We start from the raw sequence: 20,271 nt of genomic DNA on the forward strand, positions 1-20,271 counted from the left end.
CATATGACCCATCCAGTCTGCCCATCCTCTGTAACCCCTAATTCTTCCTGTTCCTAAGCAATCCCACGCCTTTTTAAATTCTGGAACAGTCCTCGACTCCACCACCTCCACCACCCTTTCTGTGAAACAGTACTTCCTTATATTACTCCTAAGCCTGTTCCCTCAACTTTGTCATATGCCCCCTCATTCCAGAGCTCTCCTTCATTTGGAAAATGCTCTCTTCCTGTACATAAATGCCCTTGAGATATTTAAACGTCTCTATCATGTCTCCTCTCTTCCAGCGTATACATGTTGAGATTCATAAGCCTGTCCCTATAATTTCTGTGTTCAAGACCGCTTATTAATTTCGTAGCCGCCCTCTGGACCGACTCCATCCTGTTTATATCTTTCCGTAGGTGCGGTTTCCAGAACTGCACGCAGTACTCCAAATGGGGTCTCACTAGTGACTTATACAACGGCATTATCAGCTCTTTTTTCCTGCTCGTCATGCCTCTCTTTATGTACTCAAGCATCCTTCTGGCTTTGACCGTCGCTTTTTCTACCTGTTTGGAAAAAGCAACGGTGAAAGCCAGAAAGATGCTCCAAGTGGACTACTGCATGGTCCATAATACTAGCATGCAATATATCCATGGACTGCACTAGCTCCACAGCTGATTCTGACAGTAAGGTATAATCAAGATGACTTTCAGAAAGGTGCACCCGTGAGACATGGGTGTAAGTGCGTTCCCCATGGTAGAAGAACTTGCCAGATACCTAACAAATTTAAGCTAGGATACAACAAATCACTGCCCCAAAGATTCGTATGCAAGGGTTGAGTAGTGACAGATTGATTGTCTATCTTCTAGGGGGTGAGCTACAGCATTAAAGCATGGTAAAGCACACAGAGGGTAGTAAAACAATCCCCCCCCCCATCCACAAACTTCCCCCTCCCGAATCCCAATCCCACAGGTTCGCAATGTCAAGTCGAGGTCAGCATATTATGCAAAGAGGTCTAGTCCAGCAAAACAAGAACAAAAAGTGTCCTCGACAAGGAGGCTAATCTACCACCTATGCAGAAATAATGAGGAGCAGTTTCAATACCAAGGTAGTAAAATTAGGTCTGTGAAGTGGAAAGGACCTCTACTCCATGCTCCGGAGATTGTCTTTTTTCTGGAATGCGCTGCCAGCGTGAAGTCATCTGTTTCATAGAAGGGGGAGCAAACTTGGTTTAATCTGATTCTTTCCACAACTTAAGCCACTTAAGCAGTGCACAGGCAGTGTTTTTGAATCTGTAAGTTTTCCCACTAATAATTTATTTTCTGATCTGAAGAAGGGTTACCTTTGAAAGCTAATCAAAAAATGTATTGTTAGTGTAATAAAAAAGATATCATCTTATTCTCTTTACTATGTTTTATTTCTATTTATTACCTTTAAAAGTGGACTAACACAGCTACCACATCACTCCCGCTAATGAAAGAAATTACAAACGGAAACAGCCATTTATATTTTAATGCACTCCTTGCGCAAAAGATATGTTACGTCTTTAAATTCCTGATGCTTCTAAAGAGTGGCCACAGAGATCCTAATAAATTTTCATTTGTGATAAGCTCCTTAAGCGCATATGAGTGAAAACAAGTGATGATGTCATGGGGTCAATAAACAGTGGGGGGCCCAAGGCTCTATACACCCTGTCAAATTTGAATTCCTCAGATAAGTTCCCATTGATGGCTCAATGGCCTATTGCTGACGACAAATAGTTTATAGAATGAGGGTGAAATTCTTCTCCAGCTCTGACTCAAGCACACTGTGGAATCACGTTATTCCTATGTGCATGGTTAATTTGTAATCTGAGTTTTATTTTGTTTAAATTTGATTATGTATGAGCTCTTATAATCCACTTAGATGTAGGCGGAATATCAATTTTTAAATAAATAAATCATCCAGTTTGTCAGTAAATTTATCCAAGGCTACAGATGATGCATCAATTTTACTAACCATCTCCCTTAATTGAGAGTCCTGATCCTCTAGCTGTGGCTCGGCATCCTCTATTCGGGAGCAAAGGTCTTCCAGGCCCCCTTGTATGTTTGTATCATTCCCTTGAGTTCGCTGAGCCGGGTCACCTTATCTATTTGCAAGGCCCATTGTAAACCCTGCATCACTCTTTTTCTGAGGAGCCCATCTCTACCCACTACTTCACCATCAAAGCAATCAGTTGTGAAAGGCCTTCACTCACCTCCATGCTGTCCATGTTGGAGATCACCAAGCGGTCCGTGGAATTCAGAGTGGCTGGTGGGGGGGGGGGGGGAGAAGTAGCTTTTTATTTTTCCGTTGCGTTTTCCTGAGAATGATCAAGTATGAAGTGGTCCACACAAAACAGACTAAATAGAAAGTCAAGCTCTGGACAGTCAGACACTGCTAAAATTCACCTTTTATTGCTGCCTCGAGTGGAGCTCCAGGGCTAAGCAGTCATCTTGATGATGACATCAGCAGAACTCCGGTCAGTGTTTCCCCAATGCTTTTTAGTATCTTCCTTGCACCTCTCCATACCCTTGCCCAACCCCTGGATTTCACGGCATTCGTCTATGAAAACAATATCCAACTGCTATATCTTTTAGACGCACTGTAATTAACGTGGAGGGGCATAATCGAAAGGGGCACCCAAGTTTTCCTGAGGACGTCCTCGCAGGACGTCCCGGCGAAGGAGCGGGGAAACCCATATTATCGAAACAAGATGGGTGGCCATCTTTCGTTTCGATAATACGGTCGGGGATGCCCAAATCACGAAATTTAGGTCGTCCTTAGAGATGGTCGTCCCCGATTTTCGGCAATAATGGAAACCGAGGACGCCCATCTCAGAAACGACCAAATCCAAGCCATTTGGTCATGGGAGAAGCCAACATTTGTAGTGCACTGGTCCCCCTCACATGCCAGGACACTAACCGGGCACCCTAGGGGGCACTGCAGTGGACTTCAGAAATTGCTCCCAGGTGCATAGCTCTCTTACCTTGTGTGCTGAGCCCCCCAAAACCCACTCCCCACAACTGTACACCACTACCATAGCCCTTATCGGTGAAGGGGGGCACCTACTTGTGGGTACAGTGGATTTGTGGTGGGTTTTGAAGGGCTCACATTTACCAGCACAAGTGTAACAGGTGGGGGGGTGGGGATGGGCCTGGGTCCGCCTGCCTGAAGTGCACTGCACCCACTAAAACTGCTCCAGGGACCTGCATACTGCTGTCATGGAGCTGGGTATGATATTTGAGGCTGGCATAGAGGCTGGACAAATATTTTTTTTTTTAGAGTGGGAGGGGGTTAGTGACCACTTGGGGAGTAAGGGGAGGTCATCCCCGATTCCCTCCGGTGGTCATCTGGTCATTTAGGGCAAATTTTTGTGGCTTGGTCGTAAGAAAAAAAGGACCAGGCAAAGTCGTTCAAGTGTTCGTCAGGGGCGCCCTTCTTTTTTCCATTATCGGTCAAGGACGCCCATGTGTTAGGCACGCCCCAGTCCCGCCTCCAACACGCCCCCGTGAACTTTGGTCGTCCCCATGGCTTTCGATTATGCCGATTTGGGTGACCCTGTGAGAAGGACGCCCATCTTGCACTTTGTGTCGAAAGATGGGCGCCCTTCTATTTTGAAAATAAGCCTGATAGTTGACCAACTGACTCCAAAAGAACAATCTAGTACTAAACCCAGACAAGTTCGGCTGTGTTCTTTTCTCCAGCTAGTTTACCTCAGCCCATCTTGTTCTGTTCTGTCCCCATTCCCCCTGCAATCACATGCAAGAATTCTGAGTGTCACCTTAAATGGCAGTCTCTCTTTTCAACCACAAATTTCCACTGTTGTTAAAAAATGCTTTTTTAGGCTTCAACAGATTAGTGCAATCAGATCCCTGATATACCCATCAGCTCTAAAAATATTGGTGCACTTGCTTATTAGTCAACTAGAATATTGCAACACTCTCTATACTGGCCTCAAGATAAAGGATATTCGACAACTACAACTCACACAAAATACTGCCACAGAGTTAATATCAAGCGCAAAGAAATTTGATCAGGTAACATTTCCTCTTCTCAAAGCAGCACACTGGCTACCAATACCCATGGTATTATCTATAAAACCATACTCTTGGTATACAAAACCCACTCACGTGGTGAGCCCCCTTATCTCTCTCGACTCTTAATTCCTTATTCTACTCAGAGAACTTCACAATCCTCAAGTCAAGTTCTCTTAATGGTTCCCTCCTTTCAAGAAATGTCATGAACACACAAGGAAAGCCATTTTTCAGTACAAGGCCTTGAACACTGGAACCGATTACCGCATCTCTACACCAACAGACATCACTCAACAGTTTCAAATCAGAACTAAAAACCTTCCTGTTTACAGACGCTTACACATAATAGGTTTATTCTCTTTGAAGTGGATATAAACAACTCTACCCTCCCTTATGTGCTACCCTTTGCTATCCTATTGAAACTGTAGTTTTGCTTTACTACCCATTCTAATCATGTCCTGTTCTCCCTCTTCCCATCCCCTTCTTTGTAAACTTAGACTGTAGTTTCAAGTTTATCTTTTATTTGATATACAGCCAAGAGAATATTCCATCATAGTGGTTTACAATAGCTAAAAAAAACTCAAAAGAAAGGAACTACAATGCATATAGGGCAGACAAAAGAAAATAAGGCAAGAACAGGGAGGAGAGGCTGAAGAAGAGGTTAGCAGAGCGATATGCAGAATAGCAACGGGATAGCAAATCTAAATGAAACTTGAAGCCTGGTATCCAGATTCTTTCCCCATTCAATCCCTCTGATCAACAGGAAATTTCCTCCATCAATAGCAAGCTCACACTTATTACACCCTGGTTCAAGACGATAGGCTTGTTTTATACCTGAATAAATCCAAGGCACTTTTATTCACTGACCAGGATCAACTAACTTTCTCCTCTCCTGTTCTTCTCGGGAATACTCCTGTTCCACAGGTACAAACTACACGTCATCTCAGGATTATCCTGGACACTAGAATATCCCAAGTTGTGCAACTCTCCTTTTATAAACTCTGTCTGATTAGATCCATACAATCCCGGTTACTCCCTCCTGAATTAAACATCCTAAAACATTCTCTTGTGATAAGTCAACTGGATTACTGTAAATTTCCCTATATATGGGTCTTTGAACCAATAACTTTACAGACTGCAAATAATACAAAACTAAGTGATAAACGTCATCAACCATCTCAAAATAATATGACCATGTCATTCCCTATCTCAAAAATGCCCACTGGCTACCCAATTCAGCGCCGACTTACCTATAAAATATTAGTTTCCTTGATGAACCAGCCTTTCACATTAGATAGTTCCCTAACTTCTTTCGCGAGTTCTTAGATTTGCACATCAAAATCACCTTAATGTACCAACATACAGGGAGAACATTCATGAACATACAAGGTACTCTGTTTTTTCGGTACAGGGCTCAGAACTTTGGAACTCCCTACCTCAGCACTGAAGAGAGAAATCATCTCTAATTCAATTTAAGGCCACTCTTAAAACTTCCTTATTCCTAAACTGTATTTTCTTCTTCCCCTTTCTTTTTCTCTGTTTACTGTGTGAGACTGGCCATGGAGCTTTGGAATACATGAATGCTAACCTCTGTGTTCCCTCCTTGCCCCATCCTATCAATAAATGTAGCTCCACCTTCTTTCCCTACTGTCTAATGCTATGTATTGAATATTGTGTTCCCTTTTTTACTTTTACATTGTAAACTGCCTAGAAGGCATATACTGTTGGGTGGGATAGTAATAAATCATAATAAAACTTGAAAATATGAAAATGAGTGCATGCTTCCAACAAGGGAGAAATATGCCTTAAATTATAGCTAGGTGAAAATAAAGGGAATAGATGGGCCCAAGTTCAGCAGCAAAGCATTTGACCAGACGTGAAGGCTGGGGTTCCTTTGAGAAGGACATTGGATTAAGGGATTGTGTGGCTTCATAATTTGTGGCTACAGTGAGTGAGGGGAAAATGGGCCAAGTCATGCTTGATGTGAATTTGCTATCTTTTGTCACAGAGGGCAGGTGGTCATGCACATGGCTTATGACTGAGAGAGCCTTCCTGGCATGATAGCGTAAAATATGTGGGTGTGGAATTATCTGTAAGAGGTGAGGATTCACAATCAAGAGTAAGATTTAAAAAACAATAAAGTAAAATACAAAACATTAAAAAACATATTCCACCCACAAGGCAACTATATCAAAAATCTCCAAAGTCAAATTTACTAAACAATGTTAGGATTTGAGCGCAGGATAGCTGCAAATTTATTAAATCTGCATTAACATTCAGATTAACATGCAGTACCCGCTCCCAATTAAAGCAGAAGCACTTAGTGGATGTGTATTAACTCGAGGGATTGGAGAACGGCAGAGGTGGTCCCTCTTCACAAAAGTGGTGATAGGGAAGAAGCTGGAAACTACAGGCTGGTAAGCCTCACTTCGGTTACTGAAAAAGTAATAGAAGCGATGCTGAAGGAAAGGATAGTGAATTTCCTGGAAGCCAATAAGTTGCAAGATCCGAGACAACATGGTTTTACCACAGGTAAATCGTGCCAAACGAATCTCATTGAATTCTTTGACTGGGTGACCGGAGAATTGAATCAAGGACGTGCTATAGACGTAATCTACTTAGATTTCAGCAAAGCTTTTGACACGGTCCCCCACAGGAGGCTCTCGAATAAACTGGATGGGCTGAAGATAGGACCTGAAGTGGTTAACTGGATTAGGAACTGGTTGACGGACAGAAGCCAGAGGACGGTGGTTAATGAAATTCGCTCGGATGAGGGAAAGGTGAGTAGTGGAGTGCCTCAGGGATCGGTGCTGGGACCGATTCTGTTCAATATATTTGTGAGTGACATTGCTGAATGGTTAGAAGGTAAAGTTTGCCTTTTTGCGGACGATACTAAGATTTGTAGCAGAGTGGACACCCGGGAGGGAGTGGAAAACATGAAAAAGGATCTGCAGAAGCTAGAAGAATGGTCTAACGTTTGGCAATTAAAATTCAATGCGAAGAAATGCAAAGTGATGCACTTAGGGAGTAGAAATCCACGAGAGATGTATGTGTTAGGCGGTGAGAGTCTGATATGTACGGAAGGGAGAGGGATCTTGGGGTGATAGTATCTGAGGATCTGAAGACGATGAAACAATGTGACAAGGCGGTGGCCGTAGCTAGAAGGTTGTTAGGCTGTATAGAGAGAGGTGTGACCAGCAGAAGAAAGGAGATGTTGATGCCCCTGTACAAGTCGTTGGTGAGGCCCCACCTGGAGTATTGTGTTCAGTTTTGGAGGCCGTATCTTGCTAAGGATGTAAAAAGAATCGAAGCGGTGCAAAGAAAAGCTACGAGAATGGTACGGGATTTGAGTTACAAGACATACGAGGAGAGACTTGCTGACCTGAACATGTATACCCTGGAGAAAAGGAGAAACAGGGGTGATATGATACAGACGTTCAAATATTTGAAAGATATAAATCCGCAAACGAACCTTTTCCAAAATGAGATTGAAGGGGGGCAGACTCAAGAAAAATGTCAGGAAGTATTTTTTCACAGAGAGAATGGTGGATGCTTAGAATGCCTTCCCGTGGGAGGTGGTGGAGATGAAAACGGTAACTGAATTCAAACATGCGTGGGATAAACATAAAGGAATCCTGTTCAGAAGGAATGGATCCTCAGAAGCTTAGCCGTGATTGGGTGGTGGAGGCGGGGCTGGTGGTTGGGAGGCGGGGCTAGTGCTGGGCAGACTTCTACGGTCTGTGCCCTGAAAATGACAGATACAAATCAAGGTAAGGTATACACAAAAAGTAGCACATATGAGTTTATCTTGTTGGGCAGACTGGATGGACCGTGCAGGTCTTTTTATGCCGTCATCTACTATGTTAACATTCAGATTAACAAGCAGTACCTGCTCCCAATTAACACAGAAGCACTTTGTGGACAAGTATTAACTCTACATTAATATTCAGATTAACATGCAGTACCTGCTCCCAATTAACACAGAAGCACTTAGTGGACAAGTATTAACACTGGATTAACATTCAGATTAACAAGCAGTACCTGGTCCCAATTAAAGCAGAATCACTTAGTGGACAAGAATTAACTCTGCATTAATATTCCGATTAACAAGCAGTACCCGCTCCCAATTAAAGCAGAAACATTTAGTGGACAAGTATTAACTCTGCATTAACATTCAAATTAACATACAGTACCTGCTCCCAATTAAAGCAGAAGCACTTAGTGGACAAGTATTAACACTGGATTAACATTCAGATTAACAAGCAGTACCTGGTCCCAATTAAAGCAGAAACACTTAGTGGACAAGAATTAACTCTGCATTAATATTCCGATTAACAAGCAGTACCCGCTCCCAATTAAAGCAGAAACATTTAGTGGACAAGTATTAACTCTGCATTAACATTCAAATTAACATACAGTACCTGCTCCCAATTAAAGCAGAAGCACTTATTGGATGTGTATTAAATCTGCATTAACATTCAGATTAACATGCAGTACCTGCTCCCAATTAACACAAAAGTGCTTAATGAGCCTTTATTAGCTCTGCATTAGGCAGTTAGCAAGCAGTAAGCGGCACATTCACTACCAAATGCCTTCCATGCTCATTCTCTGCCCACGTCTTGCCCTTTGACACCAAAAGCACTTGATGCCTGGTTTACCACATGCTAACTGTGAGAATATCGCATTCAAAGCCCCTTAATGCAGCTGAAAAGGGCTCCACAGTTAAAGGAAATGTGAATATTTTCTTTGTGGCTTAGCTTTGCATCTTGGTTTCTAGACAGAGAGGATTTCTCAGCTCCATTGCCCAATCCCTTTGGTACCTTGCATATGAGCTGTGTAACTATAGGTCTGGATTCTAGTTTCTTTGAATCATACGCAGGACAAACTTTATCCGTGTGTAAAGCACCTACAATGCAAAGAAGAAAAGAAATAACTGAACTGAAAATTGCTCCTTCATGGGGCAATTTTCAAACTATCCACAAAGTACTTTTTTTTTCTTTTCAAATGTGAAACAATACAAGGAACACATATCCCAATGTGCACTGCGACTCTTCACTGCTTCAAAGGTTATCCACTTAGTAAACCTTTAAACAATCCAACAGAAACTTCTTTTCCACCCCCTCTTCTCTACCTCTTTTTCATCCTGAAGCTTGTACTACTATCTTTGCCTCTGAGACAGGAGTAACATTCTGGAGGTCTCCTGGGGGGAGGGGGGGGGGGTGGACCCTCGAGAAATCTTCCCCCCAGGCAGGACCCCAGGCAAGAAAAACTCTGGCTACTAAATAAGTATTAAACATAATAAATGTTTATTCAAATAGTCAAAAAAGCCAATCAGTAATTATTGAAATATCAACAAATAAAATCCCAAAAGAGTAAAATATGTAGCAAATAAAAACAGAGTTTTCCCTGGGAGCTGTCAATATGTCCACCTGCTAGTGGACAAACATCAGTTCTGTTTCCTCTTAAATACTTTTTTTTCTTCCTTTCTTCATTATCTTAATTATAATTACCCTTCTATGCTGATTACATAGTAACATAGTAGATGACGGCAGAAAAAGACCTGCACGGTCCATCCAGTCTGCCCAACAAGATAACTCATATTTGCTGCTTTTTGTGTATACCCTACTTTGATTTGTACCTGTGCTCTTCAGGGCACAGACCGTATAAGTCTGCCCCGTACTACCCCCGCCTCCCAACCACCAGCCCCACCTCCCAACCACCGGCTCTGGCACAGGCACAGACCGTATAAGTCTGCCCAGCACTATCCTCACCTCCCCACCAACAGCCCTGCCTCCCAATCACCGGCTCTGGCACAGACCGTACAAGTCTGTCCAGCACTATCCCCGCCTCCCAACCACCAGTCCCGCTTCCCACCACCGGCTCTGGCACAGACCGTATAAGTCTGCCCAGCCCTATCCCCGCCTCCCAACCACCAGCCCCACCTCCCGATCTTGACTAAGCTCCTGAGGATCCATTCCTTCGGCACAGGATTCCTTTATGCTTATCCCACGCATGTTTGAATTCCGTTACCGTTTTCATTTCCACCACCTCCCGCGGGAGGGCATTCCAAGCATCCACTACTCTCTCTGTGAAAAAATACTTCCTGACATTTTTCTTGAGTCTGCCCCCCTTCAATCTCATTTCATGTCCTCTCGTTCTACCACCTTCCCATCTCCGGAAAAGGTTCGTTTGCGGATTAATACCTTTCAAATATTTGAACGTCTGTATCATATCACCCCTGCTTCTCCTTTCCTCCAGAGTATACATGTTTAGCTCAGCAAGTCTCTCCTCATACGTCTTGTAACGCAAATCCCATACCATTCTCGTAGCTTTTCTTTGCACCGCTTCAATTCTTTTTACATCCTTAACAAGATGTAAAAAGAATTGAAGCGGTGCAAAGAAAAGCTACGAGAATGGTATGGGATTTGCGTTACAAGACGTATGAGGAGAGACTTGCTGAACTAAACATGTATACTCTGGAGGAAAGGAGAAACAGGGGTGATTATGCCTTTTGTATGTGATTATGTCATATTAGTGTGTTAGTTTTTCTTGTAACCCGCCTAGTTAATAGGCGAGCTAGAAATATTTTAAATAAATAAATAAAATAAAGGGCCCTAGTGCAATCTGTTAAATGTGTCAACTATCAAAGGAGCTGTTTGAAACAGTCCTCTTAGAATCAACACTATATACAGAGGGAAAGTCCCAGGTAACCTTCTTTTCTGAGGAGTTCTCAGAGAAGAGGACATTTCTCTGGGTAAGTGAACATTATTTTGCTCTAGGCTTTGGTGATTTAAAGACTGGGATAAAAGAAAAACTGTAGGCTTATTGATAAAATCAGTTTGATTTAAAAAAAAAAAAAACAACTTTATTTATTAGCTAGTTTAAATAGTATAGAACCCTTTTCCCTATAGATTTAAACTTGAACTTTCTGTACGAGGTTGAAACTTAACTGTTACAGTCTACAGCATTAACAGATAGCCTCTAGGCACAGTAGGGCCTAGTTCAGTCTTCTTTCCCATCCACCCTCCCTAACTCCCTCCTACCCTTAGCACATCTCATCATTTATAATTTATAATCAATTATTCTAATTAGGATAACAAAAAGGGAGTTTGTCATTACAGAGTATTTTTATCCACAAGTAATTGGCTTTAACAATTTTATACTTGCTGAGAAGGAAACACTAAATAAATCACACAATATTCTGTATTAAGGCTTTTTATATTAGTACATAAGTAATGCCACACTGGGAAAAGACCAAGGATCCATCTAGCCCAGCATCCTGTCCACCCAAACGTACAAACATTCTATACATGTTATTCCCGGAATTGTGGATTTTTCCCAAGTCCATTTAGTAGCGGTTTATGGACGTCCTTTAGGAAACCGTCTAACCCCCTTTTAAACTCTGCCAAGCTAACCGCCTTCACCACATTCTCCGGCAACGAATTCCAGAGTTTAATTACGCGTTGGGTGAAGAAAACTTTTCTCCGATTTGTTTTAAATTTACTACACTGTAGTTTCATCGCATGCCCCCTAGTCCTAGTATTTTTGGAAAGCATGAACAGACGCTTCACATCCACCTGTTCCACTCCACTCATTATTTTATATACCTCTATCATGTCTCCCCTCAGCCATCTCTTCTCCAAGCTGAAAAGCCCTAGCCTTCTTATTCTTTCTTCATAGGGAAGTCGTCCCATCCCCGCTATCATTTTCGTCGCCCTTCGCTGCACCTTTTCCAATTTCACTATATCTTTCTTGAGATGCGGCGACCAGAATTGAACATAATACTCAAGGTGCAGTCGCACCATGGAGCGATATAACAGCATTATAACATCCTCACACCTGTTTTCCATACCTTTCCTAATAATACCCAACATTCTATTCGCTTTCTGAGCCACAGCGGCACACTGAGCAGAAGGTTTCAGTGTATTATCGACGACGACACCCAGATCCCTTTCTTGGTCCGTAACACCTAACGTGGAACCTTGCATGACGTAGCTATAATTTGGGCTCTTTTTTCCCCACATGCATCACCTTGCACTTGCTCACATTAAACGTCATCTGCCATTTGGCCACCCAGTCTCCCAGTCTCGTAAGGTCATTCTGTAATTTTTCACAATCCTATCGCGAGTTAACGACTTTGAATAACTTTGTGTCATCAGCAAATTTAATTACCTCGCTAGTTACTCCCATCTCTAAATCATTTATAAATATATTAAAAAGCAGCGGTCCTAGCACAGACCCCTGAGGAACCCCACTAACTACCCTTCTCCATTGTGAATACTGCCCATTTAACCCCACTCTCTGTTTCGTATCCTTCAACCAGTTTTTAATCCACAATAGGACTTTTCCTCCTATCCCATGACCCTCCAATTTCCTCTGTAGCCTTTCATGAGGTACCTTGTCAAATGCCTTTTGAAAATCCAGATACACAATATCAACCGGCTCCCCTTTGTCCACATGTTTGTTTACTCCTTCAAAGAATTGAAGTAAATTGGTCAGGCAAGATTTCCCCACGCAAAAGCCGTGTTGACTCGGTCTCAGTAATCCATGTATCTTAACAAGCATCTATGTGTCTTTATAAAATAGTTTACAAATAGGTGCTTTGTTGCCGTCTCAACCTAGCAAACATGTTCTAGAATTTGCCTCATATTGCCTAAATGTATTAGCACCTACATTTAGGTTCTACATGCTCAAGCCACTTCTAAAAGTGCTGTCTTAGAAATTTCATTGAAGAATTCTTTTATCCTCAGAATGTTTGGCCCTTTTGCATTCCTCCCCCCCCCCCCCCCCCCCTCCGATTCTCTAATAATGAATCAGTCCATTAAAAAAATTCTAAATGGAATGAAGTCAGGGAGATAGAAAAGAAATTGTAAAGCTCGGGCCAACGGTGGTATTAACAAAGAAATAAGAGAAGTTCAGTGCACTGCAAAGTGTGGCACCCATTCCCTTTTATTCCCAAGAATTTGATCCTGGAGTCACAAAGCTTTACACTTCATTTTTGTATTGGGTGCGTTTTGTTTTATTTATTTAAAGTGAAAACTAGGGAGGGGTCACGATGGCGTTGGGAGCAAACAAGTGATCGCACTGCTCCTCCCTACCTCTGTGTGCTCCAGACGCTACTGTTCTGCCTTTGGCTATACGGAATGAGGAAACGGAAAGGCGCTTTGAGGAGCTGCCCTCCAGCTCAGGCAGCGCTGAGGTGTTTGGTGCAGACCACATTGGAGGGAGCAGTATCGAAGCTCGCTGTAACTACAGAGCTTGCTTCAGGAGGTCCATCAAGATATTTGGCAGACCTTAGAATTGACTGGGCGTCTCTTAGCCCAGAACAGAGGCCGACCGCCCCCTCCCCCCTGCAATCCAGAAGCATACTTGAAAGGTGCCCGAAGCAGTTTCCCGTCCTGAAGTGGCTGGTGGAAGCTGTCTCCAAGGAGGGGAAGTTGGACAGGAGCCTTTAGAGCCTGGGTTGACCATGAAAAGATCTGTGCTGCTGGCTGAAGGAGGAGAGAAGAAAGCTTCTGGAGGTAAATTGCTGGGTGAGATTGAAAAACCGGCTGTGGTCACATTGGACACTTTATGGCAGGCTACTAAGGACATGGCCACTAATCTTAAACTGGCACTGACTGAGTTTAAAAATGACCCTGTTGTGATTTCATCCAAAGTGGAAAGCCATGGACAGTTGTTAAAACTACAGGGAGAGAAACTGGAGAAACAGGCTGAGCAAGTGGTTGAAATGAGAAGTTTGGAAATGTCTTTATTGAAGGAGAGATCTTTGGTTGATCAGAAGCTGGAATATATGGAAAACCAATTAAGGAAGAATAATTTTAGATTTTTGAACTTTCCGCTATGGAGATGGTGTGCAAATACTTTCATGAGGCTTTGCAGATATCTGCTGAGAGTTTGCCACCTCTTGTAAGAACTGTATATTTGATACTAGGGGTGAAGCCTGGAAGTTCTACTCCAGTTTGAGGGAAGAAATGAGCCAAGCGACTTGGATTTAACAGCTTTTTTGGAAAGTTCCTTGGCGATTATAATAGCTAGGACAACTCTCTTAGTGACTTCCGCTTTGGAACATGATGGGGATTTTGTTTTGAAACTGTATTTCCGTCATCTTAATGATCAATTTTTAGGTTCTAATATACATATATTTCCTGATTTGTTGCAGGTGACACAGAAGCGTAGGAAAGAAATCTTGGCTCTTAGGCCTAGAGTTCTGGATTTAGGTGCCACTTTTATATTGAAATTTCCTATTAAATGTTATATATCAATGTAAACTTTTTCTTTTCTTTCAACCTGAACAATTAATTGATTTTATTAAAGCCAGGTAAGGTATTGGTGAACTAGTGAATCCTAACATTCAGCCATTAGAGTAGTGCGAACGAGCGTCAGACCTCTGCTTAGCTTATTCTGCTCTCTATTAGATTTCCGTTTGATCCCTTCAAATATTGTGTGCTAAATACGGATGTAATTTTTTTCCTTATGACTAATTGGATACTTGAATATTTTTCTGATGTTCAAGTTTGTGATATATGTATACTTGTTATTTATGAATAAAAGTATATTAAAAGTGAAAACGAACATAAAATAAAATTCAAACGGTTCCTACTACCAGTATCCTCTTGCGTTATTAAACTTACCAGAAGTAAAAGTGCCAGGGGCTGGAATCTGTTGCTGAGTAGATGTTGAGTCATTGCAGAGAGCTTCCATCTCTTTCCTCATTTCTGCAATCACTGCTTTGAGTCCTGTATTTTCTTCCTGTAGCTTGTGAATCTCACTTGATTGAAACTCACTTTCTATCATGGTTTGTGAATCATAAGATATTGCCTAAAATGTGCAAGAAAGATACAAAGAAATAGTTTAACTATCAGCTACAGATTCAATTTCTCTTACTGCAATAAAAAAATGGTGGCAGCGGAACCTCAGAGGTCAGCAGCTGGTCTTTTCATACCCCTAATGACAAAGAGGAAGCAGCCAAAAGTACCAACCAGTGGCTGACAAATAGAAAAGTACATAAGTACATAAGTAATGCCATACTGGGAAAAGACCAAGGGTCCATCGAGCCCAGCATCCTGTCCACGACAGCGGCCAATCCAGGCCAAGGGCACCTGGCAAGCTTCCCAAACGTACAAACATTCTATACATGTTATTCTTGGAATTTTGGATTTTTCCAAGTCCGTTTAATAGCGGTTTATGGACTTGTTCTTTAGGAAACCGTCCAACCCCTTTTTAAACTCTGCTAAGCTAACCGCCTTCACCACTTTCTCCGGCAACGAATTCCAGAGTTTAATTACACGTTGGGTGAAGAAAACTTTTCTCCGATTTGTTTTAAATTTACTACACTGTAGTTTAATCGCATGCCCCCTAGTCCTAGTATTTTTGGAAAGCGTGAACAGACGCTTCACATCCACCTGTTCCACTCCACTCATTATTTTATATACCTCTATTGTGTCTCCCCTCAGCCGTCTCTTCTCCAAGCTGTATAGCCCTAGCCTCCTTAGTCTTTCATAGGGAAGTCGTCCCATCCCCGCTATCATTTTAGTCGCCCTTCGCTGCACCTTTTCCAATTCTACTATATCTTTCTTGAGATGCAGCGACCAGAATTGAACACAATACTCAAGGTGCGGTTGCACCATGGAGCGATACAACGGCATTATAACATCCTCACACCTGTTTTCCATACCTTTCCTAATAATACCCAACATTCTATTCGCTTTCCTAGCCGCAGCAGCACACTGAGCAGAAGGTTTCAGTGTGTTATCGACGACGACACCCAGATCCCTTTCTTGGTCCGTAACTCCTAACGTGGAACCTTGCATGACGTAGCTATAATTCGGGTTCTATTTTCCCACATGCATCACCTTGCACTTGGGAAAAAAGAACCCGAATTATAGCTACGTCATGCAAGGTTTGGACATCCTTGCAGCGGACTGCAGTTGTAGACGTCCTAAATTGGGTTTTGATTATACCAATTTGGACGTCTCTGGGAGATGTCGAAAGATGGACGTCCTTCTGTGTCGAAAATGAGCCTGAAAGTCAACCAACCAAGTAGATATTTGTAAGCTTGGTGATGGGAACCCCTAATCTGTTAGGGTCAAAGGATACAAAAAGCTGGGAGGACTTCCTATGAGGTTTTGTACACCCCAGATAACAAGCTAGAGAATGCTTGAAATCGAAGGTATGCAGTACTGCTTCTCCAGGATGAGACTGTGGGTTAGGGAAGAAGACAGGAAGTACAATGAACTGATTGAGGTGAAACGCTGATACCACTTTACAGAGGAATTTGGGGTAGGTTTGGTGCACCTTGAGTATTGTGTTCAATTCTGGTCGCTGCATCTCAAGAAAGATATAGTACAAATCAAGGTAAGGTATACACATATGAGTTTATCTTGTTGGGCAGACTGGATGGACCATGCAGGTCTTTTTCTGCCGTCATCTACTATGTTACTATATTACTATGTTCAATGCTGTAGCAAAGCTGGTTAAGTGCGATATTCAGCATTTAATTGGCTTCGGGGCACCACAAAAATAGGACTGACTTTTATGCAATCCTGTTTTTGTGATTCTCCTGGCCAGTTAAGTTCTGAATATCTGAATGTCAAGTGCCAACTACGCCCCAAGGACTGCCCCCACAGCAGGCGGTTTCCAGTTCAGAATTAACCAATTATTTTTGGCAGTATTAACCAGTTAAGTGCAGCTGAAAATTAGTAATTAGCCCCAAAAAGACGATTTAACTTGCCAGGAGCCATTTTTTGGCTGGATAAATTGCTTTGAATATTGACCCAGAGGGATTTGTTTGGGAAGGGGTTGGGGTGAGTGATCAGCAGATCAGGAGTCTAGGAGGCTCAGGGATGGGAGTGCTTATTAGCTGTTCTGCCCTGATGAGGAAGGTAAGCTAATCCTTCACATCGCCTGAGAACTTGCAGTAAATTTCTTGCATTATGCTCCCTTTAAAACTTCTCAGCATAAGGGTGGAATAGCTCATCTTTACTATTCATTTAAATGTGCTGTGCACAGGTGCCTAATGCAAGCTCTTGCTTCAGAACAAAACCTTTTTATGCATAGGGTGGCTATTAAATTGCTCGTTAACCTTTCATCAACTGTGCACTGTCACCTGCGGTAGCTTTCTACATGAACCCCATTGTGCATGATCGTTTAGGCTTTAAAGCCACTTTAATGGAGAATAATGAATGAAAACAACAATTTATAAGTGTTAATTACCAAACAACATGCATCAATGCCCTTTAGTAAATAGGCCCCAAAATGAAATTAAACATGCTAAAAATTCCTAGTAAAAACTGAAGCATTCTTTGGTGAATAATCCACCTGGACCAAAGCATGAACGTGCTAATACTGTTTTTTTTTTTTTGTTTTTTTTTAAATTACTCGAGTATCTCTCCCGTGTACAATATCAAGAAACAGCTCATAATGAATATGGCCATAGTTCTTAGACTGCTAAGGGTAACTAAGGGACAATTTTCAAAAGACTTTGAACTGAACATTTGCTGGCTTCAAGTGCCTAAAATTAGGAAACTTAAAATGAATAGGACAACAGATTGCATCTATTAGGAATTCAGCCCTAACCTCCATCATGGGGTATCTAACTTATGTGAGTTCACAGGAGGCCTAACTTTAGAAGCCTCAGTTTAAGACACCTAAAGTTAAGGTTAGGCATACATACAAACTAAATAAAAGACTCCAAACTTTAGCCCCTAATAGAGGAGCCTCTAGTAAGGCTTGCAACCCTCTATGAATACTGGCCTCTAATCACTTTAAGAACAGAAATGTACAAACTAAAATTCAAGAAAACAGCACTTGGCAGAACATTATGGTTCAGTGCTACTGTCTAGTTCTTTCATAAGTTTGCACAACAGAGATTACTGGACTTTAATACATCCCCTGTCCCTGCAGATAGATGATCTCTCTCTTGGGAATGAAGACTTGCCCAACCTGTTTGCCTCTTCGTGGCAATACTTCGTGCTTTTGAGGCATCTGCATTCTCTGATCTCTTTCAAAGGTTAAAGCTGACACCATAGTTTCCATTTCTTGTAGCTTTCGCTCTTTCTCTTCCAATACAGCTAAAGCCTACGAAAAACACATCACATTCTTTAATGCAAACAGATCAGGGACACAATTCCACAGCATAACTATTCATGGGGCTCAGGTCATACAATTTAAAGGGGCCCTTTTACTAAGCTGTGTTTTCCTAAAACATTCCACATCACAAGGTTTTTGCCATGTGTACATGCTAACCATGTGCTAAATATTTTTGTATGTATTTTGAGGGGGCTTGTCCAGGGTGGAGAGTAGACATTCCTGTGCTAACCAGTTACTACATATATACTACCAAGTGCTAACTGGTTAACCCATGGATAACACTTTCAAAACAGGTGGCTGTGTAATTTTTTTAAATGGCAACATTAGCACACAGCCAGAAATGAAAACAGAAAACAAAGGCATTTTTATGGCTGCAGTAAAAATGGCCTTAGCGCATGGGAAAGACCTGCATAAGGACACACTAAGACCAATTTTAAGTAAAAGGTTCCCCTAGTCAGCAAAACAACTAAATATATCCAGAACTATGAGAGCAGCATTTTGTAAAATGAGCCAAGAGTAGAAAAATGATGCAATGTCTATAATTATTAAGGTTTGAGAATATCCTAGAGCAGAAGAGGGACATAGGAGATATGATACATCCATTTAGATATTTGGGAGATTTTAATAAACAAATGAATCTTTTCTAAATATAGGAAAACTGAAGAATCAGAGAACATGAAATAAAGCTGAATGAAGGAAAATGTGAAAGCAACATCAGTAAATATGTTTTATGGAAAAGGTGGTGGATGTTAAAAAGGGGTTAGACGGTTTCCTAAAGGACAAGTCCATAAACCACTACTAAATGGACTTGGGAAAATCAACAATTCCAGGAATAACATGTATAGAATGTTTGTATGTTTGGGAAGCTTGCCAGGTGCCCTTGGCCTGGATTGGCCGCTGTCGTGGACAAGATGCTGGGCTCGATGGACCCTTGGTCTTTTCCCAGTGTGGCATTACTTATGTACTTATATGTACTTATGTTTGGAATACCCCCCACCCGATGCAGCAAAAACAATTAATGATAGGTTCTAAAAACAGAATGCAAGGATTTTAGACATCTAGATCATTCAAAAGCACAGAGCAAAGTCATATAGTAAGAGTGTCCAAAAAGGGTGTCTATATCTTCAAAAGACGACACTTAGCAAGTGACCTCGCCACTGAGCCAAAGTTGGTGGTTGGCGGCTGATGGAAAATCCATTGCAGAAGCAAACAACGCTTGGCAATACAACATGCCCTGCACAGAAAGAGACCAGATATCTGGGTGCCCTCCTTGATCACCTGCACATGGTCCAGCAAAGTAGAATGTGGGTTGGGGGTCTAAGTAGCATTATACATAAGGGATAAATGTGGTACAGTAGTAGCTTAATCAAACAGAGAGGTCAAAATTAGACTTCTTCAGTATAGGAACGTGTTAATATATGGCCTGGTTTTAGATCTGCCACTGGAATTGTGATGGACAAAGCCACAGAGCCAAAAACATCTGAAAATGTACTGATTAGGCCAAACAAGTAACAAATGAATTAATATTTGAGAATCTGCAGAAAGCAGGTCTGAACAATGAGTCTTGACACAAACAGGTATAGGTACAATATTCAAATAATATATAGCACCTGACAGAATGATGGAAAAAATGGAAAAAAAATGTGGCTTTCAAAATGGAGTCAATTGTTTATATTAATGTATAAAATGATACAGAGATCAGAAGATGTGATGAGAGGTGTTGCAAAAACATTATGTGAAACTGGTATCTCAACAGAAAAAATGTTAGTAACCGCAAAAACAGTTTGTTCCAAAAAAACATGTTGATATTACCGGAAAATGTTGCAACCTTGTGAAATTGATGGAACGGAAGAGCTGGGTACAAACTGCACAGATGGCAAGATGCGACAGTTTAACCGCAGAAATTGAGAAATATTTGAAAAAAATAGGTCCCAAAATAGGTGCTGCCATAGACTTCTATAGAGAGAAAAGAGTATAAAAGAGGAGAGATTTTGGCTCAATTTAGGAGTCGTCCCCAACGCATCTCAGACGGCAGAGCGCTGTGCCATTGAACCCAGAATCTGTCCGATGTCTGTACTACTTTGAAAACTTTGGTAAGAATAAATGCTTTCTATCTGAAACCTATCTCTGTCTTCATTTTCAAGTAATC

The 20,271-nt window shown here is 41.7% G+C and overlaps 1 protein-coding gene across 1 annotated transcript in view; it reads right to left on the reverse strand.

Moving 5' to 3' along the window:
- LOC115471560 (coiled-coil domain-containing protein 57-like) overlaps positions 1-18,104 on the reverse strand; it is an 85,145-nt gene extending 67,041 nt beyond the window's left edge. Inside the window, exons 1-3 of the mRNA XM_030205196.1 lie at positions 17,976-18,104; positions 14,666-14,852; positions 8,852-8,937 (exon numbers count right to left, since the gene is read on the reverse strand). Of these exons, the coding sequence (XP_030061056.1) occupies positions 8,852-8,937; positions 14,666-14,852; positions 17,976-18,068 (366 nt within the window). The 5' untranslated portion in view covers positions 18,069-18,104. The remainder of the gene's footprint in view (positions 1-8,851; positions 8,938-14,665; positions 14,853-17,975) is intronic.
- Between the last annotated feature and the right edge of the window lie 2,167 nt (positions 18,105-20,271).

The sequence above is a fragment of the Microcaecilia unicolor genome, chromosome 6, assembly GCF_901765095.1.
Source record: "Microcaecilia unicolor chromosome 6, aMicUni1.1, whole genome shotgun sequence".
In the NCBI taxonomy this organism is placed as follows: Eukaryota; Metazoa; Chordata; class Amphibia; order Gymnophiona; family Siphonopidae; genus Microcaecilia; species Microcaecilia unicolor.